Below are 27,676 nucleotides of genomic sequence, written 5' to 3'. Positions count from 1 at the left end.
GTAAACAATTCTCCTTTAAAGCTCGTTTCCCAACCCTTTAGGTTGCTGATATCACAAAATTACCTTTTAGTACATTCTGTGTTCAAAAAGAAATACTTCTTTTAAATGCATTAGTATCCTAAATCATGTAAAAAACAAAAAGTAGAGTTACAACCTATTCTTACAATACTAGCTTTTATAATTGCCCACATATTTACCTTTAGTGAGATCTGGATTTCTTCATTTGGCTTCAAGCTGCTGTCTACTGTTCTTTCATTTCACTCTGCAGGACCCCCTTAAGCATTTTTTGCAGGGCAAGTCTGGTGACAGCATACTTCCTCAGCTTTTATTTATCCGGGAATGTCTTAATTTTTCCCTCACTTTTGAAGGACAGTTTTGTCAGCTGTAGGATTCTTGGTACACAGTTTATTGTTTTTCGTTTAGCAGTTTGAATATACTGGCCCACTGCTTTGTAGTCTCCAGTTTTTGATGAAAACTCTGGATAATTTTATTGGGAGCCCCTTTTATGTGATGAGTTGCTCCTCCCCTGCTGCTTTCAACATCCTCTGTCTTTCAAAAGCTTAATAATAATATGTCTCGGTGTGGATCTCTGAGTTCACCTTACTTGGAGTTCATGGGACATCTTGGATGTTTATATTCATGTCTTTTATTAAACTTGGTGCATTTTCAACCATTATTATCTTCAAATATTCTCTCTGCACCTTTCTTTCTCTTCTCCTTCATAGACCCCACAACGCGTGCACTGGTCAGCCTGGTGGTGTCCCGCAGGACTCTTAGGCTCTTACCATCTTCTTGACTTTCTGCACATGTTCTTTGACTTCCTTGAGCATCTTTAAAACAGTTGTTTAAAAGTATTTGTCTAGTGTATCTGCCAACAGATCCTTTTCAAGGACAGTTTTTTTTTTTTTTTTTTTTTTTTTCCCTCTAAATGGGCCATACTTTGCTATTTCTTGGTATGCCTTGTTTGTTGACAACCAGACATCTGAATCTATCACTGTGGTAAAACTCTGAAAAGAGTTCTCCTGTTCCCTTGGATTTGCCATTTTTGTTACTGCTTTGTTTATTGTCTTTTTGATAGCTCTAGGCTGTACCTGTGCCATGGTTCAGCCTGAGATGTAAACCTAAGGTCTTCTCAGGCCGTTTCTGAGCGTCTCCCTGGGCAGCCCCGTATGCACAGCTATTTTTGTACGTCCTAGTCTTCAATGTCTGGCTCCCAGAAGGAGAAAGAGAAAAATGAAGGAACAGGATGAAACTGACCAAAATTAACTGCCACGTGCTCCCTTGGAAGCTTTAAGCCTTTGGTAGATTCCGTAGTTACAGAACAGCTGCATCCAGCAGATCCTGCTTGCGAGGTAGACGTCAGATTCCTGGCTTCCTTATTCCACCATCTTCTCAGAAGCCTCTCAATCTTATTCTTGTTCTGAAAGTCAAACTTCTAAATTTTTAAGTCTCAATTTTCATTGTGAAAAAAAGCCAAGGAACTTGGCTTATCTTTCTCTGCACCACAGGCACCAAAAAAGGTGCCTCCTCCTTTCCTTGTATCCAAGACCTCCACCCTTGGCCACTCTCCACCTTCAGGGTGGACTCCTGGAAGATGTGCTTCTGACCAAATTTGGTTGGGGGGGGTGTGCCCACAGGGACCACCCGGACCCACCGTGTCTGGGCCTAATAACAACCTAGTTTCTCACTCAAGTATAAAGTAAGACCAACAAGACAGACAAATTTCTAGACAATAATCCTGAATTAGAGAAACACAGCTTGTTTAAAATGCCCATGCGCGTTTTATTAATAAAAACTAACAGTGCCAAGTTAAACAAGTCAAACAATTAAAGTCTCTTTATATTCCATAAAATATTACAGAAAAGTTTATTTGTGTTTCAATAAAAAGACTATCGTTTCAGAACAGGCAGCTAACAGCAACTGTGCAGTTAATGGGTTTTGTGAATAAACTTTAAAAGAGACTACTGCCTGTCCTTAAATTCCTTTTTCTTTTATAAAAAAAGAACTATTAAAAATGATTGACAAATTTTGAGTTAAAAAATTGTTAAAACATTCTCTATATTTAATTTCAATTTTATAATAGATTACAGGAAGATGCTTATGAAACAAATACAACATTTGTTTCAGTACATGTTTTTATTTTATTTTATTTTTTTATTTTGTCAGTACATGTTTTTAAATGATAGACTTATAAGTATGTAAACAACTATATAATAAAAGGTTTCCAAATGCTGCCTGTAAGAAATCAGGCAAATTTTACCATAAGCAATAAACCATTCCAAGCCTTCCAGACAGTCTCCATAGCTGCACCAGCGTGGCAATAAGCCTTAACCAAACAAAACAAAAAACAAACAAAAGCACTTTGCAATTTGTTGCTGCAAATAGGGAGAGAAAAGAGTTTATAAGCTTGATGGAATCACAACAGTCAATATAATTTAAGGGAAAATGAAGTCAATAAGGTTGATGAAGTTTATTGTTTAGAAAGTCGAATTCTCCTGTTTGCTTGGGGCTCTGGACACCGTACCACTGAACAAACGGAACATTCCACAGAGTCCTGCTATCCACCAGCGGGGGTGCCGTCCAAACTCACGGCAAATAAATGGCATCAGGTTCTTACCATCCACCACAGGAGGGTGTTTTATTTTCATGGATGTGGATGAAATACAATTTCTTCAGCAGACTCAGCAAAAACTGTTCAGGGGCAAAAATGAACTCTGCACTTAGAGAAAACCAGAAAAATGAAAACACAAAATCCTAAAAAGTAAATAAATGCTCTGCATCAGCACACTGGTATCAAAACACACATCCACAGCACGTCCTAATCCTACGGGAAACAATCCTTGCTTATCAGAGGTGCATATCTAAATTCAATAGCTTACCAATATCTTCTTGGGAGTAGGCCAAAAGGAAACAGAAAACCCACATTAAAAAAAAAAAGTTTCTTTTCCCTAAACGTTTTCCTGAAGCTGAATTTGAAGTGGGGAGGATGTCAGTCGTCCTCGTCATTCTCATTGAAGTCCTCGTCGTCCTCGTCGTCTTCCCCGACGTAGGACACTGGGGTCTCCACCCTGGAGCCACTGTACTGAGACCCGTTGGAGCTTGTGGCCAGCATCCCATCTGCACCGTTGGTCAGGTCACTGCAAGGCAGGAGGCGGATGAGGCAGTCAGTGCAGAGTGGCCCACTCACCACAGAGCCTCCCCTCACCTCAGGGCCTGTGGCCAAAGGACAGGCTATGCCACACAGGTGTGGGTTTTGTCAGTCACACACACAGAACTGGGAGGTTGTGAGTGTCTGCACTACAGCACGCCAGCACTCACTCCATCCCCGTCTGGTTCTCTTCTGACCCTGTCTCCTGGAATCCACAATGCCAGAAATAGGAGGCTGAGCAGAGCCACAAGCTCCCTCTCCCTCACTCATTCCATCAGGAGCAGTGCCCCGGAGGCAATGAACTGTAAAACCATTAGATTCCTCCCTCCAGGACTTTCACTCATAACCAGCAACAGGAGAAAAAGAGAGCCTGGGGCAGGACAGCATGAAGTCCGGAGCATGGCTGGAATCTGGCAGCGTGGACTGGGAACCCAGAGGGTTTGCAGCACCACAAAAACCTACCACTAATCACAGCTCACGATGTCCTAACATTTAAAAATGTTTTCCAACTGCATAAAAATATATGCATATATTTTAATACATTTTAATGGTATTTATTAACTACAATAAAAATGAGTCAATATGCCTTTGATGAAGTAGAAACAAGTCAGAAATGGTGAGAAATTCAGCCACAAAGCTGCTCACTGTAGTTTTCCTGATAACTGGGAACTACCTAGATGTCCTTTCATGAGGTACTTTCATAAAATGTCCCATCATGCCACTTTGAAAATTGGTATTTCATAAGAAATGGTCATAGCTTTGTTTCCATTGTTATGAAAAACTGACAAGTCTGAGAATCACATCCATAAAAAGGATTATCTGATGATGAAAGTCCTAAAAATACCCACATTCCACCTCATGGAAGAACCAATGTTAAACATGTTTACACACTGACCCCTACACATTCACACACAGCTGAAGAGAAAGAAAACCGGCCTCGGTCAAAAGCTTGTTACCAGGCACTGTGACGAGTACCTTCTTCTATCACCACTTCACTGATCCTTGCCACAGATCAATGACTCATCAATCACCAGTCTCGCCTTACAGGTGAGGCCAAGGCTGGCAGACACTGGCTTTGTAACCCCAGAGCTGGCCAGGAAGCTACATGCGCCCCTGACACACTTGCTACATCTCATGGCCACAGCACATGCCAACACAGGCTCACGCGCACTGCAACTCACTACGCAGTGCCCTGTTATCCGGACCCACAGGTTACTAAGTTCTTATATTTCCAATTAAAGATTTTATGAACTTACCATTAATATAAAGTAATACTACATATTGTATCACAATACAATATGAAAGTCAATAAAATCTTGGTTTTGTTAATATTTATCATAAAAGCTGTATTTCTCTTTGAAGCACTAAGATAAATAACTAGGGATATCATTCTACCCTATGGGATTGCAGGTCAAAGATTAAATACAAATTTATTTAAATAAAGGCCCTTTAATAGCACAGAAATAATATATATTAATACAATAAAATGTAAGGTGAAAAATGCATGTAAGAAAATATGTGCACTCTGACCACAGTTGTGTTCTGAAAATTATGTGTAATGTGCATACCACAGATGCGTTCTGAAAAATATGTGTGCTGTGACCACAAACGTATTCTGAAAAATATGTGCGCTGTGACCACAAACATGTTCTGAAAAATACATGCGCTGTGACCACAGATGCATTCAGAAAAATATGTGCACTATGACTGCTCTGAAAAATACGTGGACTGTAACTGCAGATGCGTTCTGAAAAATATGTGTGCTGTGATCGCAGATGCACTGTGAAAAATACATGCGCCATGACTGCAAACGCGTTCTGAAAAATGAATGCACTGTGACCACAGACGTGTTCTGAAAAATAGGAGGAAAAAACCTAGAAATACTTGCTGTTACTTGGGCTGCCCAGGACAGAAGGATTTGGGTGGCTTTCATTCCTACTTTACTTTTTAGGTGATACTTTAACAAAAAAAACCACCACCATGTATTACTTCTAGTTTTTAGTGAGGAGAAACCAAGTAAGAAAAGCAGCTCTCCACACAGGGAAAGCCGGTGGGGCCCCACTGCCTGGACAGACAAGCACGGCGGAGCAGCCTCGGACCTGATGGCCATATCTGAGACGGCCACCCTGCCTTGGCCCCTGGGCCCCACGGGAGGCCCAGACAATGCTTCTCCCACACCCTCAACCGCTGTCACCTGGCGGAGAACCTCGTGCCGTTAGACGTGGAACCTGCCGTCGTGATGAACACGCCTCCAACAGTTCCCTGAGCCATTTCTGAAAAAGGAAAGAAAATAAAGCCAATGGTCATAAAACAGACACAACACAAGACACACAGACAACCATCAAAATGACACGCAGTGCCGCAGGACGGACAGCTGGGGAAGCTTCCAGACATCCTTCACTTGTCCAGTATTTTCTGCACTGTGCCACAGAGGACAACCCGCTGTGCAGTCACATAGCCTGTCTTCCCTAAAAAGGCATGAACAGCCTTGCAATACCTGCACGCACTGACTTACAAACAGCACATATGTGCTGCTATGTCAGTATCATAACCAGCATGATGAGGACGATCAAGGAGTAAGCTGACACCCTCTTCCTACAGCCCATCCTGGCAGCTCCATGGAGCACCGGACAGAGGGCGGGTCAGGGCCCAGCCCACATGGGCAGCCAGACCCTACTGTCAGCTGACGATATGGACCAGCCAGATTTTCACAAGACCTGGGACGGTTTAGGAGCTCAGGGAGGAATCTCTGACCCTCTCGGGGAGTAAGTCCACACCCAAAGTTTAGGCCGACAAGAAAAGGATTAGCAGATACAGCACCTTCACAATTTCTCGCCTTAAAGCCACCCTGTTGTCAGTAGGCTGGGACCCTATGGCCCCAAGGAAAGAATTCACCAGAACCAGATAAAAAGTCCCTTCAACAAAAGCTCCCGTGCTCCCGGCCCTCCAGAGAAGGCCGCCAATGATGCTAAAATGCTTTTTCTTGGTCACTTTGCCCTAGTGACCAATCAGCTACCATCAGGGGGCGGGGGGTGGGCCGGATCAGCAATCCAACTGCACTCCTCAAAGAATCTCAGCTTCTCCTACTTCTTTTTTTTTTTTTTTTTTTTTTTTTTTTTGACAGAGTTTTGCTCTTGTTACCCAGGTTGGAGTGCAATGGCGCGACCTCGGCTCACCGCAACCTCCGCCTCCTGGGTTCAGGCAATTCTCCTGCCTCAGCCTCCTGAGTAGCTGGGATTACAGGCACGTGCCACCATGCCCAGCTAATTTTTTGTATTTTTAGTAGAGACAGGGTTTCACCATGTTGACCAGGATGGTCTCGATCTCTTGACCTCGTGATCCACCCGCCTCGGCCTCCCAAAGTGCTGGGATTACAGGCTTGAGCCACCGCGCCCGGCAGCTTCTCCTACTTCTGGGCCTACTTGGAGGGTAAAATCCTGACTTAGCACCTCCTCCTTGTGGCACCACAAGGGAAATCCACACAAGCCTCCTGAAGACTCAAGGCCCCGTATCCAGCAAGTGAGGGCACTGGCTGGACCCCGCCCCAGCCGCACCCCACCCCCATGCCCCTCATAGCCCCTCTGTCTTTGCTCCAGGCCCTCTGTCAATCTCAGCAAGACATGCCCTGAGCCAGGAGGGGAGGGAGCCATCCGAGGCTGGGCCCATTCCTCACACCGGGTTGTCTGGGAACCGCTGACCTGTCACGTACGGCTCCAGGGCCTTTGGGACCAGGCTTCTGGCCATTTTAAGGTCTTCAGCAGAGCAGCTCCCGGACTCCAGCCCGCACGCCATGCCCATCCGCTTTAGCACTTCTATGTCATCGTGGATTTCGAATGTGTTATCAAAATTAAACAGATACTCGAATCTGAAGGGGAAAGGCACAGTCAGAAAGACAGGGTCTCCCAGCAGAGAGACTGCATGCCAGCGTGGAGCCAGGACAGCTGACCTGCTGCCCGCCACACACAGCCTTCAGGTTCCCAGTCATCGGCATCTCCTCATAGAACTTATAAACTCAGAAGTAAATGAGATAAGAAGCAAATCAAGGCTCATTCTCTCCAGGAGGACACGCCCTAAGGCATGCGCTCCTGGGACACAGACTTGCCACCTGCTGCCCGGCGGCTGCCTCCCACCGCCCCATGATGGACAGCAACCCCAGCAATTTGTGCAAAATTTAAAACTTGTCCTAGGGACAATCCCAACAGGGTCAGCACCCTCAAAAAGACATGCACAGCCAGGGAACGTCTCCCTGCCCACAACCTACTTGTCATTGGAGATGCTACAGTCAATGACAGTCTTCTTGCTGGTGTTGACGATGATGAAGGGCAGGTGGATGACCGAGTTGGGCGGCGGCGGCCGGCTGGCCTGCTGCTCCGCGTGCCGGTTTCTCTGCACCAGGTTCTTGAAGGCAATTTGCTAAATAAAGAGGAGCCAAGTGGCACATGGCGGCACAAGAACACAGCCCCTGTGCTCAAGGGGTCCTCACAGCCCTCCCTGTGCCCACGCAACAGCGAGGAGTTGGCTTGGACATCTGAAAGGCCAGCGCCAGCCGCTAAGTGCTGACCCCTGCAACCCCTGGAGAAACGCACTCAGGAAATGGCATCCTGAGGGGAGAACTGGGCGAGAGCAGGCGCGTGGCCATCCGTGCCTCGGATGAAGGCATCCTCTGTGGCAAGGGCGCTCAACTAAACACCAATCTTGGAAGTCAATTCCTTGCTGTCCTTCACCTCTGAGACCACCCACACCCGTGGCACCAATGGGGTGACAGCCTTGGAGGGGGTGCTGTGCTGAGAACTTCGCCCACCCCGGAAAGTGGAACACGAAACAGCCCGTGTGCTGCAGAGGTGCTTCTCGGGAAGAATGGGCCCTGCAAGGCTGAACCTAGGACCAGGGCCTCAGGGCCCCAAACCAAGTGTTCCACTTGGAAAGAGCTTCCCTGCTTTAATGTAGAGCCAGGAGAATCCCTTCCGCTCCCAGCCACCTTGGGTCTCACCCCGCTTGGCAGGCACTAGGACACTAGCAGGCAGAACCATCCCTCCTGACAGTCTCCGCAGCCCCCAAGGAGCTCCCACCCACGAGCCTCCATCACCACGGCCGCCACACCGTCCCCTCTGGGAGGGCTTAAGCACACCTCTGTCAGGGCAGCAGCCAGCTCTACAGCGAGCATCTTGCATACAACCCCCTCCACACCAGACACGGGATCCCCAGGGGTGCCCCCCACCCTCAGCAATCAATGGGAGGTAGGGGAGGCCAGCTCCAGGGCCCTGACCAGCACTGTCAAGACCCAGGTGCACAGTGCCCACCACAGTTTTAGAGGCCTCGCCTGTCGCCTGGGCCTTGAGTTAAGCACCTCTGAGGGGATTTTCCAAATGCTGCTTTTGCATGAAGTCATCCCTCCAGCTGTGTTTTGCCTGTTTAGACACTGTGACAAGGGATATGCACATATACACAATGCATACATGCACATACGCACACGTACACGCATGCACACAGAGGCACACACACACAGGCACACACACACACGCATGTACAAGCACAACTTCGCTCTGGGAACCAGGCCCACGTTGCCACACCCATGAGATGAACTCAAGGAATGTTCATGAAATTCACATTCAGAATCTTAAAGCAGTCATTTCATTTACCACACAGGAGTGTAACCCAAGGTGGTATGTTGCTGTTATAAAACTAAATAAGTAAAATAAAAATTACCCCGCCTCCAAAGTATTCTCTTACCTGTAGAATAAGTTCTTGAAGTTGAGACTGTTTCTGTTTTATTCTTTCAAGTCTCCTCTGTCTTTCCACCTTCAAAAACAAACCACCCAAGTGGAGAATCATCACAATTGCTCCATACAGCGTATTTTAAAATCCACATCCTCACAGTGTTACCTATGTTTACCTTGAATTTAATCGAAAGGATATGGACAAATCTAGACATAGCAGGTGCTACAAGATACAGGTGAGTTTTTCTTTGATTGTAAACTATACCTTCTCCCCTCTCATTTCTTGGATTTAACTATGGTATCTAAAAGAAAAAAAAATCCCACAAACTAGGATTCAGAATTAACCTACAGTAGAGTTTAACACGCTCTAGCGGGTCTGGGCCAGCCACACTCCCTCCCGACAGCCGAGACTGAGAATCGCAGGGAGATGTCTGTCTACATGACCGTCTGCCAGCCAGACACATAGAGCACAAGGGCACGGAGCCCAGACCCGACTGAGTGACCAACGACAAAAACATCTACACAGACCAGAGGGAACATGAAGGTTGAAGGGGCACCTCTAAGTTCTGACATTCCTGAGCCGAGTTGGTGGGCAGACCAATCCACTTGATCTCCTTCTTCTCCTTGGAGATGATGTTCATGGCCATCAGCACGTTTAAGGCATCGTAGACGCGCCGTCTTATGTTCTTCTGGTCATAAGCCTGCGGATGACAGGGAGTGGAGCTTCCAAATGATCCAAAAAAGCCTGTGGATCCCATCTGAAACTGGAGGCCACGTGCACTGGCTTAAAGGGGCACCCCGCTCATGGAGCTGTCACCCCAACATGTCCTCGGGGAGCGCTCCCACCCTACGGATGACGCAGGCCGAGACAGGGCTGTGCAAAGCCCGAGTGTGTGCCAGGAGGGGAGCTGGGGGCCGTCGAGGGTGGAGCCCAGCGGGTGAGGAGGGCGTTACTGCATTTCTGGGCAGGGGAAGCCAGTGGACAGGCAAAGTCAGCCCACGTGCTCACTCACCAGAGATGACAAAGCATCCTGCCAGCAAATGGGTTGGGAAAAATTCTTTCGTGCTGTACTTGGAATTTTCTGTATGTTTTTAACTGTTCCCAATTTTAAAAGGGCAAAACGTGCCACACTGTCAGGTTTGGCTACTCAGCCTCTCGAGCCCCCCGGCACACACTTACCGACTCGTTTGGTAAGATGTGGTTGTCGGCAGCGCTGAACTCCGCAACCAGCTCGTCCGCCACTTCGTTGTAGGAAGTGGTCCCTTTCCTCTGCACCTTCTCGCAGACCTTCATGGAGAAATGCCGCAGGCCCTTGCCATTCTTCTCTCCTTTCCTGTTGCGCTTCCTTCAAAATACAAAGGAAAAAAGAAGCGACCGTCAGCACTCCTGAGCATCAGCAGAATCGCGGAATGCTTTTACCCGAGAGCTCTAACGAGCTGCACAAAAAGGGGCCACGTCCCACAGGTGCAGCAGATCCAACACGTGAGCAGGCCAGGACCCCCAGCCGAGCCCCCAGGTCCAGTGCTTCTGCAGGTCAGAAGGCGAGTGCCTCCCCGGCAGGCTGCACCTCCATCCTTCCAAGTGTTGGGGAAAACAGGAGGCGTTCCCAGGGCCCGAATCAGCATGTGGGAGGCATGTCAGTACACCAAGCACCACTTTTCTAAAGAGGGCAACTGGCAACAGGAACGATGGGACATCTCCGTGTAAATTTGGGAATTTTTAGGACAAATTTCAGCAGACTATAATCTCATATGGCTGTGACGGCCGCCTGACAACAGTTGCAAACTACTGGGTGTGCTTCAGGTCAGGGGAAAACCCAACTGTGTACACTCTGGCCAGTCCCCACATCGCAGGAAAGGCCTCTCAAGGTTCGGTTCCTAACTGGTGAAGCTTCAGGCACTGACACAGGCATGATTTTGTAGCCGTGTGTGTGTGTGTGTGTGTGTGTGTGCATGTGCGTGTGCGTGTGTGTGTTTTAAGGAAAGACACAGCTCGTCAGATTTTGCTTTAGTGGAAGGAGCAGCTCTGGTGGGACCACCCGCAGGGGCCGTAACTCCAGGGGCCATAGCGGCTGAATTCAGGGTCAGAGGCTGAAATCCGTCCCATGTGCTCCCAGCGCAGACGAGGAAAAGTCTCAGGTCCTGCAGCGAGTACAAGGCCAGCTTCTACCCGTCTTGGTCAAGAGCTGCCAGCCCCTCAAAGAGCACCCACTCACTACACCAGACACCAAGTGGGGCGGGCAGTGCCCAGCCCGACTTCTCTGTGACCGAGGCAGTGCGCCTTGGCTGCACACCTGTGTAGGGCAGGATGATGGGTAACACTTGGAGACTGACATCAATGCACGTGGGAGCCCCATCGCACAACTATGTGACACGCGTGGCCCAGGAGAAGGTGGAGATGCGAACCGCAAGCAATCCTACAACTCTAAGGGTCCAGAGGGAAGTGCTCACCCGGCAGACCAAGGTGAGGAGTCGGAAGGCTGGTTCTGGGAGGCAAAGTGAGTGCTGGGGGTGTGTGGGCTTCCTACCACGAGGGTGTTTGATGCTGCTGGTCTCTGAGGCGTACCAATTACCTACAGTCAAAAAAGACAATTCAGTCAGTCAGTCCCCTCCCACACGGCGAGGGTTCCATGCCCACCATCTGCTCGCTATCCACAGCCACTGCTGAATTCCATTAACTGCAGTGAACAGCAACGACAGTGCAGGAAAAACGCCCGGCAGTGGACGCGTCTGACACGGTGACGGCACCACCACACCTGTTCTGAACGTGGCTCACCTTCCTCTCGTCAGCCACAGGCATCTTCTCAAATTAGACACACGCAACAAGAAGCTTCGGACAACCCAAGCAAGCCAAGACAGAACAGGGCAGAGAGTGACCCCCAAACTGCACACAAAGCACTAACGGTGGGGCTGAACGAGGGGCGGATCAGATTTCCACACAGGGCCCTCAGCACGTTTCTAGTTTTCCCTTCACCCTCTTTTACTTCTTTTTAGTGATATGGATGAGGATGAAACTGTACCCTTCCACAGTACTAAAAAGAGGCCTGAAGCCAAAAACAGCTCTCAAAAGACAAAAGCACAGGCAGAGTGACAGCAGCTGCTCCCCCAGCCCAGCAGGGTGACACCTACACGGTGACAACCATCGTATTGTCACAACCAGGTAGCCAGGGTTACCTGGTAACCCTGCACCCTGGAGCCCTGTCGGGGGAGTCGGCACCCACAACAGCATCAAGCAAGGAGCAAGGGAGTCCACGAGTCCCCGGGGCTCACACACCTGGGCCCCTCTGGGGGGAACCACCAGAGGCAATGCCAGTGCGGACGCTGACCCACCCACCCCACCCCACGGCACACCTGAGATGTCAACAACTGTCTCTTCCTTAAGGAAATTGCTAGCTGGTTTGTTTTAGCAAAGTCTTATCACTTTAGTTCCATCATGGATGTACAAGTGTTAATACCAGGGGACACACAGACATTCCCTCGTGGGGGCAAATAAAACTGACTTCAGAGATCTTGTTGCATGACTTTATCTAAACTGGAAACACTATTTCTCAGTAAATGTTAAGTCATTCAATTCACAACAAATCAAATTGCCTCAGCGATTAAACTGCTTGTGTGAACATGCAGTTTCTGTTAAAGGGATTGGAGCTGGACACCTGTATGCTGGGGGGGCCTCATGTGGCCGACTTCCTGAGCTACTCTAAGCTGGTGCCCTCCCCGGCTCCCCTTCTTAGAGGGATAAATGCATCACCCGCGGTGGCCCTGGCAGCAGCTGATGGGGACACTTTCCAATTATCCCTAGGCCAGATCACATGTCAGCTCCTGAGAAGAAAAACATTTCAACGGGACTGATCTTTTAATTGACACTCATGTCTCTGATGATCAGAGACTCATCAGAGTGTGGCCTTCTGTGGATCACCCCATCAGCAAGCCATGAAATCAAACTAGGGAATTTTCTGCAAAATGAAACAACAAAAAAGACCAATCTCCTGGTGTGGGTGGATGTCCTGGGAAACTTGTTTTGTTCAGTACGTGTGTGCGTGCTGCTAGGGCACTGGGCCACATAGGAGATTTAAACAGCCGACAACAGGGCCCTGCAGCCCATGTTGCTTGCTGAGCGCACTGGCCTCGCACAGCTTCCCGCACTGAGTTCAGGGGATGCCATTCTCCGGGAGTTGATATGAGACTGAGAACCTGCCAGCTCCACGCTGGGCAGCGCTGGCTGGCTCTGAGCATACCACATGCACAGGTAGAGGGGGCTGGAGAAGTCCTGCACACAATTCTAACCCGCCTCATGGGTCCACTCCCTTCCCCGGGAACCCCAGGACCACGAGAGGCACTGGATCTTGGCCCCGAGACAGATGCAGTCGCCGTGGCGCTGTCCTCCACTCGGGAGCAAACCGACTCACAAACAGCAGCTCTGACTTACAACCCCATGTGAGCTGAAAATACCCTAAGTCAGCTGGGCACGGTGGCTCACCCCTATAATCCAGCACTGTGGGAGGCCAAGGCAGGCGGATCATGAGATCAAGAGATCGAGACTATCTTGACCAACATGGTGAAACCCTGTCTCTACTAAAATACAAAAATTAAGTGGGTATGGTGGTGCATCCTGTAGTCCCAGCTACTCGGGAGGCTGAGGCAGGAGAATCGCTTGAACCCGGAAGGCGGAGGTTGCAGTGAGCCGAGATTGCACCGCTGCACTCCAGCCTGGCAACAGAGTGAGACTCCGTCTCAAAAAACAAAAACAAAAATAAGAAAATACCCTAAGTCAAAATGTATGACCATCCACCTCTGCTACCACACTCATGGCTTAGCCAGCCTACCTTACACATGCTCAGATCACGCACATTAGCCCAGTCAGGCAGAAGCACCCTGCACAAAGCCCACTCTAGTCAAGTGTGGGTATCTCATGAGACTCACTGAATACTGCACTCAAAGTGAAAAACAGGGTGGTCACATGGGCACTGGAAGCAGTTTCCACCGAATATGAGTTGCTATGGGACCATCTTAAAGTAAAAAAATCGCAGGTCAAACCCACTGTAAGTAGGGAAGAAGAAAAAGCCAGAGGGCAGGTATACACCAGGCATTCAAGGATGCTCACCAACAACCTTTCCTGGAAGACAGGACTCAACACCCAGAGGCACCCCGAGACTGCACGGCCGGTGCACTGCGAACGTGTCGTTACAGAGGCCAGGCCTTGCAGGAAGCTCTCCTTACTCTCCTGCGTTAACTGCTCCCTGTGGAAGGCGCCGTGGCATCAGACCCGCACGGGGCTGGGCAGGGGCGCCTGCGCCTTCCTCTGCGTGCCCCACGTAGCAGGTCCCTCCCTGCCTCTCCGCAGCACTGTCCCTGCTCCTCACCCATTACCTGCCGCTTACCAACCCTGTGAGCCAAGTCAGCATCGCCGGGGCAGCCTAGAGCCAACCCTCCCAAGAATGGGACGCGGCGGCTTCACTCCCAGACCTGGTGCAGGTACATGCGTTTCCTTCCTGGTGCACGGGAAGCCGGCTGAACTTGGACCGGCCGCCTGTGCCACAGGACGCCTTCCGGCCTCCATTCAATAGACATGGGGCAGGCTCCAAGCCTTACTTCCCTACACCAGGAGCCACGCTCAACAGCCACAGGAGCCACAGCAACGCACTGAAGCCCTGGAGCGCGTGTGCAGGCAGAAGCGCAGGGAAAGCAGGAACCAAGGAGGTGCCAGAGGGTGGACAGGACAGTGCCAGGAAGGATAGTTCAGAGCTCGGCCCCTAGGAAAGGAAAGGAGATTTCGGAGGTAGTGGCCACACTAACTGGAGCAGTGGGCAGAGACCCTGGATGGGGGAAGTGGCCATAGCACCCTGAGGGGTGCTGCCCAGAGCTGGGAGGTGGCGGGTCTCACTCCAAACGGGCATTTCCAGGAGACCCAGGAGCCCTCTGGGAGCAAGAGGCAGGCAAGGGCTGCAAGGTGACAGGGACACCCACTCCTCATCCCTCAGATTTAATAGCGGCTTCTCCAGAGGATGGGCTCTGCCCTCGTGACTCCCCTACCCACCTCTCGTGGGGGAGCAGGGGAGATGACCCAGGCACTGCACGTCACGAGGGGTCTCTCTTCCTACTGTGCTCACAGCTGGAATCCAAGCTGCACATCAGAGAAGGCCAATGACATGGCTTCAAACAGTCTTTTGACCCTAAAGCTTGTGCAGCTTCCACCCCAGCAATCAGAAAACAGGCACGAGGCGTTAAGCCTAGCCTATCACAGTAGACGACCTGCCGGGGTTCCACCTTGCTGGGGGTCTGCCTTGCCTGCGGCCAGCCCTCCTCCCCCAGGAGCCCTCCACCTCACTGGCTCCTCAGGGAGCCTTGGTGCTTTAAGGCAGCAGTCCCCAACCTTTTGGTACCAGGGACCAGTTTCATGGAAGACAGTTTTTCCATAGACCAGGGTGGGTGTGGTTTTGGGAAGAAACTGTTCCACTGCAGATCATCAGGCATTAGATTCTAATAAGGAGTTCATGGCCTAGATCCTGCACACGAAGTTCACAGTCGGGTTCACGCTTTTATGAGAATCTGATGCCACAGGTGATCTGACAAGAGGCGGGACTCAGGCGGTCACGCTTGCTGCTCACTTGCATGCGCAGGTCACAGTGGGTTCATGCACCTATGAGGATCTAACACCACCGCTGATCTGACAGGAGGCGGGGCTCAGCAGTCATGCGCGGTCACGCTCTATCGCCCACTGTGCGGCCGGTTCCTAACAGGCTCAGGGGTTGGGGACTCCTGATTTAAGGCATCCCTTCTGCCCTACAAACACGCTTTTTGCATCTTCCTTTCACACACTCTAAAAACAGATTACAATGTCTCGGTGTAGCGTGGCCCTACCCAGACACAGAATCCTAGAGATGGACCAAGGTTAACTGCAGTGCTCAGAGAGCCACGGCCAGCAGCACAGCTGCAAAGGAAGGGCCACTGTGACCACAGACGCTGCCTTCTGGGGCACAGGCCTGGGTGTGGGGGCTGCTTCTCGCCAGGGGCTCACACAGGCTGCTGCTCCTGCCGGCAGAGCACGTCTGCCCCACACACTCTTCTGTGCATGTGCTAAGCTTTGCAGCGCCACAAGCTTCACAGGTGTTTGCACCTCAAAAGACCCTGACCTTGATGAGTGCTGTGCCTGCTGACTGGTGAAGATCAGAGATCTAATGACCCCCCCACCGCTTTCACTCACATGCCGGACTGAACCCCATCCCTTGAGCCAGAATGAGCCTGTCCCATTTGTTGTAAACCTGTGGTATATAAAACGGTTTAAGAGACATTTGCCATTTGTCAGCTTTAATTCCCATCACTGCGATTTTGCAAAGTGTAAAACAGCAATGACAGGCTCCACCGGAACAGGTGAATTTAAATCAGGAACTTGACTTTCAGTGACGAAGTTTAAAGCACATCGGTAAGACAATCTTCCCATTCATTTTCCTCCCATGCATTCGTACTGGCAGTAAGGACAGAAGTGGTGCTACAATTATTCACCATGATAAACTCACCTATAAAATCCAACTTATAATCAAACTAATTATAAAGCAAAACAAAAACGGAATTTTTAGCTTTTATCAAAATGGCCTTTACTGAGAAGCTGTGATCAGCTGTATAACGTGGTAGGGCTTTCACAAACCGCCACTTTCAACGGCCACACAGCTTCTGCAGAGCAAAGTTTTGTCAACTTCCACGGGCAGAAAAGGGGCCATGAGAGCTGCCTGGGATCTGGAACTGCTCACTCAGGACAGCTGCACGCAGCACACACGCGGCAGGGCTCGGGGAAGCAGAGTCCCGCGCAGGTCCCAAGGCTGTGACCCACAGGCTGCTCTCTCTTAAAACTCACATCCTAAGATCTGTTAAAGAATCCGGCCGGGCGCGGTGGCTCAAGCCTGTAATCCCAGCACTTTGGGAGGCCGAGGCGGGTGGATCACGAGGTCAGGAGATCGAGACCATCCTGGTCAACATGGTGAAACCCCGTCTCTACTAAAAATACAAAAAATTAGCTGGGCATGGTGGTGCATGCCTGTAATCCCAGCTACTCAGGAGGCTGAGGCAGGAGAATTGCCTGAACCCAGGAGGCGGAGGTTGCGGTGAGCCGAGATCGCGCCATTGCACTCCAGCCTGGGTAAGAAGAGCGAAACTCCGTCTCAAAAAAAAAAAAGAATCCGGAGAATTCCAAGTGTATTTAAATAAATGGAAATAGCAGGAATGCATATCAAGTAAAGACTAAAGTACGAAAATGACCAAAACATCCCTGGTATGTGCTCATTGTTCTCTGAAGAAAACATGATCAGACCAAAGGGAGATGCATAAAACAGCTCAGTACAGAGCTCCCCAAAGGGGCTGGGACACCTGGGGATGCCTGGGGACCCATGGGACACACCTGGGGACACCTGAGGGACAGATTCTTATCCCACCTGGGGGTGCTAGATCCTTGTAGGAAGACAGGGCCACAGCATGGGCGGAGCAGGGTGAGGGGTGGAGTGGACCAGGAGGCCGGGGTGCGAGAGGCGCTACGTCACCACAGCCCAGGGCCTGCAGGAGCAGGGCCTCGGCACCATCACAGGACCAGGAAGGAGCCTCAGGCACCATAAACCAGTCCCGAGGAAGGTCTGGAAGCCCGTCCTAGCCTTGGGGTGGCAGTGTCCCTCGACAACAGCTCCAGTCACAGCCAAACCTGCCCACCAGGTGCCTGGGGCCCCATTTCTGGTGAGGCAAGGCTGCAGGATTCTCGGATGGGCTCCCACCATCGAGGATGCAGAGGGCGGACACGAGACAGGAAACAGCATTGTCAGAAGCAGCATCAGCTACCAGCAGTGGCCTGAGGAGGGGGAGGTGCCACCTCCAGATGCCCACGCGCTCCTCTCCTGTGTGCGGGAGGCAGCAGCATCTGCTGTCACTGCCCCAGGGCCAACGCACGGCTACGGCTAGGGCCCTACCTCTCCCTGGCTTCCCAGCCCGCTGTTGCCAGGAGGGCCAGGGCCAACACTTGGCCCAACATGTCAGAAGCCCTTGTTAGATGAAAAGCTATGAGCTCTGACACAAAGAGGAAGCTGCCTCTGGCCGGGGCCGCGACCCCATCCACCTCCTGCCAGTTACTGGAAGGATGGCATGGGCCGCGGCGCACAGGAGTGCAGGAGGTGCCATCACCTCTCCCACAACAGCACAAGCGCAGTTGCAGAGGGCTGTGGAAAACCGAGCACTGGCCGTGGGATCCCTGATGAAGGGAAGGCCCCAGGCTGCCACCAGAGCCCAAATCCAATCACGCCTGGGAACACCCCCAGCCACGCTCATGCAATCCCAATCCCACCCGACTGTCCGCTCCTGTGGGTGCCTTACCACTTGCTGGGCAATGTTGACATTGGACTGTCCAAAGGTTTTTGGCAAGAGCTGCTTCCCAAGCGGGTTGACGGTGGAGGGGTGAACGGCCACAAGGGACACCACGCCTGCAACACAAGGACACCAGGTCAAGGGCAAGACTCCTTTTCCAAATTCAGCCTAAAAGTAACCGTTCCAGCAAGACAGCGCTTCCAGTCAGAGATGCTGAGCTTTCCCCACTGTTACTGTCTGAAATCCATGGCTCAAGAGCAAACACCTCCACGGAGCTTATTTCTCAATGTAAAACTGTAAGTGGGGGGCATGCTGACACAGCCCAGGGGACCCAGGCTGAACACCCACTGCTCAGGCCTTGGCAACGTCTGCTCCGGAACGTGCCGGTGGCACCACGGCCTGGAAAAGTCTGATTCTGACAATTATGGAGCAGAATTCCAAAACGAGAGTTAATTTTTATCCCAATATTTCTCTATATGGCTGCAAAACTAGTTTGCAAATCTGATAATCCACTTTCCTTAGAAAGGAGAACCACAATTGTCCCTAGAAAGGAGTGTGCCTTCCATGGAGGCTGAGCCTCTAAACACACAAGTGCTCTCACAACACAGGCGAAGGAAGTGGGGAACGCCTCTGCAGGAGACGTGAACCCCCCCTCCTCCAACGGCGGCACGCAAAAGGTCCTCGGGATGCAGCAGTGGGCAAGAGTCATGGCAGCATTCACACAATAAATGGTAAAATGACGTGTAACAATAAAATCCCCAAAAATGGCATCACCGAGCAGAGAACAGAGAAACCCATAAACCAGGTGGTTGTGAGCACCCCGGGAATAAGGTGGGGGGCCTGAGTGGTCAGCGCAGCCCAGGAGTGGTGTCAGGGCGCCCGTCGGAGCACCACACCCCATGGCCGGGGGAGCTGAGCGGACAGACCCCCATTTGAAAATGCACGGTACCCTCAGGTGAAGGACAAGACAGACTCTCGGGTCATGACAACGTCAGGTGAGGAGAACTCCCTGATCTCGCCATGCCTCGGGCCTCTAAAAATGCCCAGTCCCCAAGACAGCCGCCCGTCTGAAGAGCTGCAGGGCCCTGAGCCTCCTCGAAAGCATCTCCCTTCATTCCCACCAGTCAGCAACAAAATGACTCACATAAACTGGTGAGACTCTGGAATACGTTGCCTTTGCAATCTTACGTCTCATTTTGGGGACCTTTACAACTCATGCATTTTAAAAACATCTATTGCTTTTTATGCATTTCTTTAGGATATATTAAATAATGAATTTTGCTGCTACATAAGAACACTTGATAATTTCTCTTAACATCCCAAGTTGACCAAGACAGATCATTAGGAAGTTATTAAAAAGATATTTGCCTTTTGATTCGAGTGGATTAAATGTCTGTTTTTACCGAGCAGTATCAACACATATTTAAAATTCTTTTCTGCAACTAAAATATGATGATCTGCTTTGGAATAATTTTCTTTCAAAAACAAAAATGTATATCCTAAGAAAAGCAAATATTTACTTTTTAATTGTTTTATATGTGTGAAAGATATTTCTATTTTAGAATATTCAATTGAAAAATAAAGACTGTATATATTCAAAATGTACAAGTGATGATTTGATACACATATACACTGTGTAATGCTTACCATTTTAAAAGCAAAAATAATGTTCTACTATGCAGGGAATGATTTAAAATACATAATTAAACATCACTTTCCAGATCCACATGCAGACGAGTAAACAGTAAGTTTTCAAGAATATTAAATTGATTCCTTAAAAAGATAACACCTTTTAAAATCTGCGAACGATTCTCTAATTTCAGTAAATGGGAAGAACGGAACAGACCTCTTTGTTCACAAAAGCCAGTGGCACACATCACTCTCCCCATCAGCAGCCCAGGCGGCTCTCTCCGTCCTGTATGGCCCCGCCCAGCTCAGCAACAGTACCTGCCCACCAGCACCACAGGTACCATACGCTCTGGGGTCTCAGTCTGGGGCTCCCCTTTCCTGCCCTAGTGGGGAGTGTGGGTAGGACTTGGGGATTCAGGTGGTGGGCGGGCTGTGAGACAGAGGTGCAGCTGAAGCCCTCGGGGCCTCCAGCCTGCCCTCCATCTGTTCTGTCCACAGGCCAGCCAACAGGCCTGCCTACACCATCTGTGCTTCTAACCAGGTCTCTCCCTCTGGGCCCGAGGCCAGCACCGTGAGGCTGGGGTGGGTTGCTAAGGGTTTTCACAGCTAGGAAGGGGGAGAAACACACAGAGGGAAGAGGATCCCTCCTCCGATACCCAGGGCAAGATGAGCAAATTCACACGGACATCCAAGGCCCCTGAGCGTCCCCACTCATTTCTGTTGTCCACCTAGAGTCTGAGCCCCCAAACCAGCTGCAGATAAAGGGTTCTGGAGCCCAAGGCCTTGCCAAGAACAGAGGGCCCCTCCCAGCCTAGACATGAACCAACAGAGGACCTCTGAGTGGCACACGAGCATCAACCCAGCAGCACCCCTGGGTCACGGAGAGTCTCTACAGGACAGACGGGCAGGGTATGTGCATCAGTAACAAGAAGAAAGAAATCCCAAGGCTGACAAACCACTAGAACAGCATTTCAGAAGGGCCTTGGGACAGAACTGAGCTCACACCGCCCACCCAGTCACAGCAAGCAGCAAGGCCCTCCCTGAATACTTCTCAAACCCACACTCAGTACAGGCTAGAAAGGGCAGTGACTTCTGGGGACCAGGGCTGGGTGGGTGGGCTTTTTTTTTTTTTTTTTTTTTTTTTTTTTTTTTTTTTTTTTTTTTTTTTTTTTGAGATGGAGACTTGCTCTGTCCATCCAGGCTGGAGTGCAGCAGTGGCGTGATCTTGGTTCACTGCAACCTACACCTCCTGGGTTCAAGCAGCAAGCAATGCTCCTGTCTCAGCCTCCCAGAAGCTGAGATTACAGGTGCCCCACCACCACTCCCACCTAATTTTTGTATTTTTAGTAGAGACGGGGTTCCACCATGTTGGCCAGGCTGGTCTCCAACTCAGGTGATCTGCCCGCCACAGCCTCCCAAAGTGCTGGGATTACAGGCGTGAGCCACCGCGCCCGGACAGACTTCTTGTTTCTATTCACTGAGAAGCTTCAAATACAAACAATAACATGACAGTTTGATTCCAGTACACCTAAAAGTCACTGTTATCAACATACCTGCTTCAAGTTTCCCAGAGACATAAGCAGTAGAGATAAAATTACAGTCCCCAAGATCCTCAGCCGCCCCTCGACTCTGCCCTGCATACAACTCCCAGGGCCCATGGGGACGCACTCACTTCGTTTTTAATACTTTTCCAGGGTATGCTGAACCTAAGGATAGAAGGACTGTTTTTGTGAGACTCGGAAACGTAGAAAAATATCATATGGCTCTCAGTCTGCAATTCTGCCAACACTGTTTTTTCAGACTTACCCATACATAGAGACATCTGGCTGATTTCCTCAAATGTTATTATGCTATTCCACTATAACAAAGTGGTCTTATGAACACAGATGTCATAGGAAAATGCTGCTTGTTACCACTGAACTGCAGGCTGTTTTTCTCAGCACACCTGCCTCCAGGGAAGCCTGGGTCCCAGGGGCCGCTGTCCCAGAGTCCGCCCAGTTCCCGAAGTGGACGTTCCAGTCCAAATGCACCAGTGCCAGCCAGGCTGCCACTCCCTTCTGCTTTTTGTCCATCTCAGGGTAGAGCGTCATTTCACTTAGTTGTTTTGTCTTTTTGAGATAGGGTCTCGCTCTGTCACCAATGCTGGAGTATAGTGGTGCAATCTCAGCTCGCTGCAGCCTCCATCTCCAGGGTTCAAGGGATCCTCCCATCTCAGCCTCCCAAGTAGCAAATACTACAGGCTGGCATCACCACACCTGGCTAATTTTTGTACTTTTGTAGAGACGGTTTCGCCACATCGCCCAGACTGCTCTTGAACTACTGAGTTCAGGCAATCCAACCACCTTGGCCTCTCAAAGTGCCGGGATTACAGGTGTGAGCCACCACGCCCAACCAATCATTTAGTTTTAATATGGCAATATAAGTAGAGTGCCCCACACATTCTCTTGCTAAGACTGCCACATACAATCGATGCATGGGAGGGGGGAAGACTAACATCTCAGGGACAAGCTGGGTCACATTAAGGCAAGGCCTACAAGCTGACTCAATAGAAATGATATTGTTTCAACTGTAAAATGCAACTACATAGCCTTTTTTGAAGGAACTGTTTAAAAACATTTTATATACAGCATTTTAAATGGAGAAGCCCTTTCTTGGAGAGAAAATTAGTTAAGAATGCATATGGTCTGAGTTGCTATAATCCATTAACAGAAAAAGGAGTCTAAATATAGTATTCACATTTTTATCATTACTAACCCTATTCTATTAATATCTATAGGGTTTAAGATAAATTATGAAACCATGAAGTTTTGTATTTTCTGAAAAACAATCGCGATCATCTTCACATTGTCAAAGCCAGATGTCTAAGAGTTGCTATTTTGCCCACCATGCTGGAGATATTTTGTTTGCTTATCTGGCCAAGCACAGCCCCTCTGCAGGTGAGTGCCTCCGTGGCCAGCTCGCAAGCAGCATTTGTGCACACTTGACCGGCCACAACAGAGCATTCTTCTCTGTTGTCAGCACTCAGGAGGAAGCTCCTGCCTAAGGGACCACAGCCAGGCACCCGCTGCATGGAGACATTGCTCTCCCCAGGCTCGACCGAGACTCAGAAGACCCGGGCTCCTGGGACGCAGGTTGAGGTAGCCCCCACACAAAAGCTGTTCTCTGGCAGTTGTCAGAGGCCTCAGCTGCACAAACCACACACCTACTGTGCCCAATGTGGCTGTGCCCTCAGCAGGACCCGCTCCTCCGAACACATGGGTGCTGCTCCAAGTTCACAGCACGGCCCAGGTCCCTCCCACAAACCTCTCTGGACAAACACACAGGGCTCTAGGAAGCTGCCCTGCGGCTCCAAGGAGCAGCACCGCATCCAAGAGCCACTGGCTCACACCTGGGAACAAGGCTTACACCATGGAATCGTCTCTACTGGGCTAAAAACAGATGCTGGGGTTTTTTTTGGAGACAAAGTCTTGCTCTATCACCAGGCTGGACTGCAGTGGCGCAATCTCGGCTCACTGCAACCTCTGCCTCCTGGGCTCAAGCAATTCTTCTACCTCAGCCTCCTGAGTAGCTGGGACCACAGGCGCGTGCCACCACGCCCAGCTAATTTTTTCATATTTTTATTAGAGACGGGGTTTCACACGTTGGCCAGGATGGTCTCGATCTCTTGACCTCGTGATCCATCCGCGTCGGCCTCCCAAAGTGCTGGGATTATAGGTGTGAGCCACCGTGCCTGGCCCAATGCTGGGTTTTTTAATGCCCTTCAGGTTAAAAATTGAGAAACAGGAAGAGAGAAATAGTGATGGCCTCTCCTGACGGTTTTGTAGGAGGCTGGCAGTTTGAAAAGGCCAACCAAAAGTGACACCCTGCCTTCCTATAACCCCCTTCCTAAGAGTTGTACAAAGACCAGAACGAATTCCCCCACAGTCCATGTGTGTGCGTGGAGCGAGGCGCACAGCTCACAGGCAACAGTCACCATGCATCAGGAATGATGTAAGCAACACTAAGCTTCCGACCACACATCATTGCTAAATTTCCTCCCCCCTTAGAGTCCTGAAGACGAGACATGAGATTGAGGCAGAAGGAAAGTAAAGATCAACAAAGGCGGATGCTCCTTAGAAAGCAGTCATTCTGGGCTAAGAGAAAATATACATATAATCAACTGCCCACATGTGCTGGGCACTCCCAGATGAGCAGCAACTGAGGGACCCAGGCCCGGTGCCCGCAGACAGGGTAAGCCTGCACCGCACACAGCCACGGCCTGTGTCTGAGCACTCTCTGTGGATTCACTATGTTAAAAATCATGAGCACGCTACGAGAAAACGGCAGCAAAACTCTTCACAGCTGCTGACAGCACGACAGGATGGGCCCCAGTGACTGAAGACAGGAGCCACCACAGGGCGTGGAGGGTATGCCAGACACACCACGTGAGAGCTGCGAAAGTGCATGCTCAAATTGACACTTACACGTTTACTCATTTATTTTATTTTACATATATATATATATATTTTTTTTTTTTTGAGACAGAGTCTCACTCTGTCACCCAGGCTGGAGTGCAAAGGTGCAATCTCAGCTCACTACAACCTCCACCTCCCAGATTCAAGTGGTTCTCCCACCTCAGTCTCTGAGTAGATGGGATTATAGGCACACGCCCACTAATTTGTATATTTTTAGTGGAGAGGGGGTTTCGCCATGTTGGTTAGGCTGGTCTCGAACTCCTGACCTCAGGTAATCTGTCTGCCTCGGCTTTCCAAAGTGCTGGGATTACAGGTGTGAGTCACCACGACTAACCTACTCATTTGAGACAGGGTCTGGCTCTGTCACCCAAGGCTGGAGTGCAGTGGCACAATCACAGCTCACTGTAGCCTCGACCTCACAGGCTCAAGTGATCCTCCTGCCTCAGCCTCCCTAGTAGCTGGGACTATCTATAGGTACACATCACCATGCTTGGCTACTTTTTTTTTTTTTGTAGAGATGAGGTCTCACTCTGTTGCCCAAGCTGGTCTTAAACTCCTGACCTCAAGCAATCCTCCCACTACACTGGGATTTCTGGCATGAGCCCCCGTACCTGGCCTACATGAGCACCTACACCTTCAGGAACAGTGTGGATGGATTCTCAGTGAGCCTGGATCACCCCTGCATAGAGGAGGTGCAGAAGCAGCCTGAGATGGAGATGGACAACCACACTTCCAGGTCACCTGTGGCTAAGATGGAGATGGACAGGCACACTTCCGGGAGATCTGTGGCTAAGATGGAGAAGGACGGCACACTTCCGGGCCACCTGTGGCCTCATACTGGGCTCCCTGAGGACAAGGTGCAGATGGGGCAGGATTGCACACACCAGGGAGGAGGGTGCCGGCAGCCATGGGGCCAGGTCACCCTGGGACGGGGGCAGGGAGGACCAGGCAAAGCAAGAGGACAGCTCCTATCAGCACTGCAGGGCCACAGATGTGATGCGGATGAGAGCCCACCTACGTCCCAGAAAGCCTAAAAACCCAACACCACCAAACGCTGGTGAGGACATGAAATCCCCAGACATACAGTGTGTGTGCAAATGTTCCCACCAGCACTGTGCTCTCAGGAAACAATCATGGGCAACCCAAACAGTGACAACTAAAATGGCCCATGTAAAATTTATCGTCGAAACCTCCACATTGGGACTCTCGTCCTTGGGGAACCTGCAGATGCAAAATGTCTCCAGTTTGATGCGTTTCTCTGGGACGAAAGCAGCTTTCTGAGCCTTGAACGGTGTGACGGTCAGTTCTATGTCAGCCTGGTGATGCTCTACCTATTCAGCCAGAGGCCGGCTGAGGACTTGCCGCGGAGCTCCTGGAAGAGGAGCCGTTAAGCAAAGGGGACCACGGTCAATGCGGGTAGGCCTCGTCTAACCCGTTGAAGGCTTTTAGAGCAACACGTGCATTTTCCCAGAAAAGGAATTCATCATCAACCACCCTGCAGGCTCCACCCTGACAGCCCCACTATGGCTACGCTGGGTCCTGCGGTGAGTCCCCACCCAGGTTCCCCATCCTCTCCTGGGCTCACCATCCCCACCCACCCAGGATCCCCATTCCCATCCAGGATCCCCATACCCCCGTGGCTGTTTCTCTAGAGAACGCTGACAAACATGGGTGGACCTGGACATGGGCCCCCACAGCAGTAGCAGGAAGAGAGGAAGTGGCCCTAGGAGGCTATGACGTGGAGTAGAGCTGGGAGGACCAGGGCCAGCGACCCACGAGGAACCTCAGCCAGGCTCATCTCCTCCACCCTCCCCCGATCCACTCCCACCTGGACAGCTCCTGTCCTTTCTCAAGATCTGACTCAAGGGAGGCTTCTACAGCCCTTGAAGTGCTGTCGACCAGGCCCTGGGCTCCCAGGGCTCAAACGGAGGAAGGCAGAGCCTTGCTCGCTTAGTGTGCCCACCTCCCACAGAGGGCAGCTCAGAAGGCACCCATGACGGCTCCATCTAAGGGGGCCAAAGACCCTGCCCGGACCGCCCCACCTCCTTTCAAACTAGAGGCAAGGGGGCCCACTAATGAAGACGGGTGTCTGTCGGGGAGGTGAGGACTGCACACTGACACACACGTGCACACAATTCACACACACACGCACATTCACAGAAGTCACTCAACTTGCGCACACACACAACTCACACTCACATACACACAACTCACACAACTCGCACACACATATGCACACAACTCACACCATGTACACACCTCACTCAACTCACAACTCACATACACTCACACGCACACAATTCAACTCACAACTCACATGGACACAACTTGCATACACACAACTCATGCACTCACAATACATCTCATGCACACGACCCGCATGCAACACACACGACTCACCTCACACTGACACAATTCACACAACACACAACTCACAAAATGCATACACAACTGACACAACTCACATGAACTCATATGCACACTCACAATACACGCACTCCACATGCACACTAGCACAATCCACATATAAGACTCACATGCACACAAACATATGTATACACACACATGCAAACTCACAGGTACACTCACACACAAACTCATGCATACACAACACACATGCACACTCAACACATAAGTCATGCACACTCAGACATGCATGGATGCTCCTGACACGCACAACACACCAACATGCACACTCCCCACATACACGTGCACACACTCACGCACACAAACACACACACGCAAACACCGACAAACTGTTCTATTTGTTAAATAGAATTATCTGGAACCAACACCGGAAGTGAACACTGGTACTCACCCACATGGGCAGAAGAGGAAAAAAGGAAACCTCTCTGCACCTTTTCATAATTCAAAATTTTAAAACATGAACATGTCACTGATTCAAAAGCAAATTTAACCACGTGTAGTGGAATCAACACCAGGTGAGGGCTGGTGATCCCGGGGACAGAGCTGACCATCCCAAGGCTCATCTGGGTCGGATCAGAAGGCCAGGGCACGCGGGGCGAGCAGAGGGGAAACACACTACCCTGCCGGGCCAGATGGAAACCAGAACATGTTCAGCTCTGCCACGAATGCCAGAATATGTTCCCTGCTGATCCCTGCAATCCAACGCTTCAGCTCAATTAAACCTGTTACAGACTTGTAAGTAAGAATGGAAAAGGAGACAGCCCACACGTGGTAAGAAAGCCTACTGCATATAGCCTAACAGGAGGAATCTGAGTTCCACACCATAGTGACACACTTCATCATTTCCAAGCAAATAAAACAGTGAACTTTGTCATCGTTATTTCTGCTTCATCACTTGCAAAGAAAATGTCATGCCTGCAACTTGTGCAACCTTTTTTTTTTTTTTTTTTTTTTTTTTTTTTTTT

The 27,676-nt window shown here is 50.2% G+C and overlaps 1 protein-coding gene across 5 annotated transcripts in view; it reads right to left on the bottom strand.

The window, feature by feature from the left end:
* Positions 1-2,346: 2,346 nt before the first annotated feature.
* Positions 2,347-27,676, bottom strand: part of TFDP1 (transcription factor Dp-1) — a 66,968-nt gene continuing 41,638 nt past the window's right edge. For all 5 annotated transcript variants that reach the window (XM_017519747.2, XM_017519745.2, XM_017519748.2 and 2 more), the window contains exons 4-12: positions 18,211-18,317; positions 11,317-11,438; positions 10,046-10,211; positions 9,423-9,566; positions 8,879-8,947; positions 7,410-7,561; positions 6,847-7,013; positions 5,343-5,421; positions 2,347-3,137 (exon numbers count right to left, since the gene is read on the bottom strand). In XM_017519747.2, the coding sequence (XP_017375236.1) occupies positions 2,990-3,137; positions 5,343-5,421; positions 6,847-7,013; positions 7,410-7,561; positions 8,879-8,947; positions 9,423-9,566; positions 10,046-10,211; positions 11,317-11,438; positions 18,211-18,317 (1,154 nt within the window). In that variant the 3' untranslated portion in view covers positions 2,347-2,989. The remainder of the gene's footprint in view (positions 3,138-5,342; positions 5,422-6,846; positions 7,014-7,409; positions 7,562-8,878; positions 8,948-9,422; positions 9,567-10,045; positions 10,212-11,316; positions 11,439-18,210; positions 18,318-27,676) is intronic.

Source organism: Cebus imitator, unplaced genomic scaffold (assembly GCF_001604975.1).
Source record: "Cebus imitator isolate Cc_AM_T3 unplaced genomic scaffold, Cebus_imitator-1.0 Scaffold773, whole genome shotgun sequence".
NCBI lineage: Eukaryota > Metazoa > Chordata > Mammalia > Primates > Cebidae > Cebus > Cebus imitator.
Note: the sequence above shows the minus strand (reverse complement) of the source record. Positions and strands in the feature narration are given on the sequence as shown.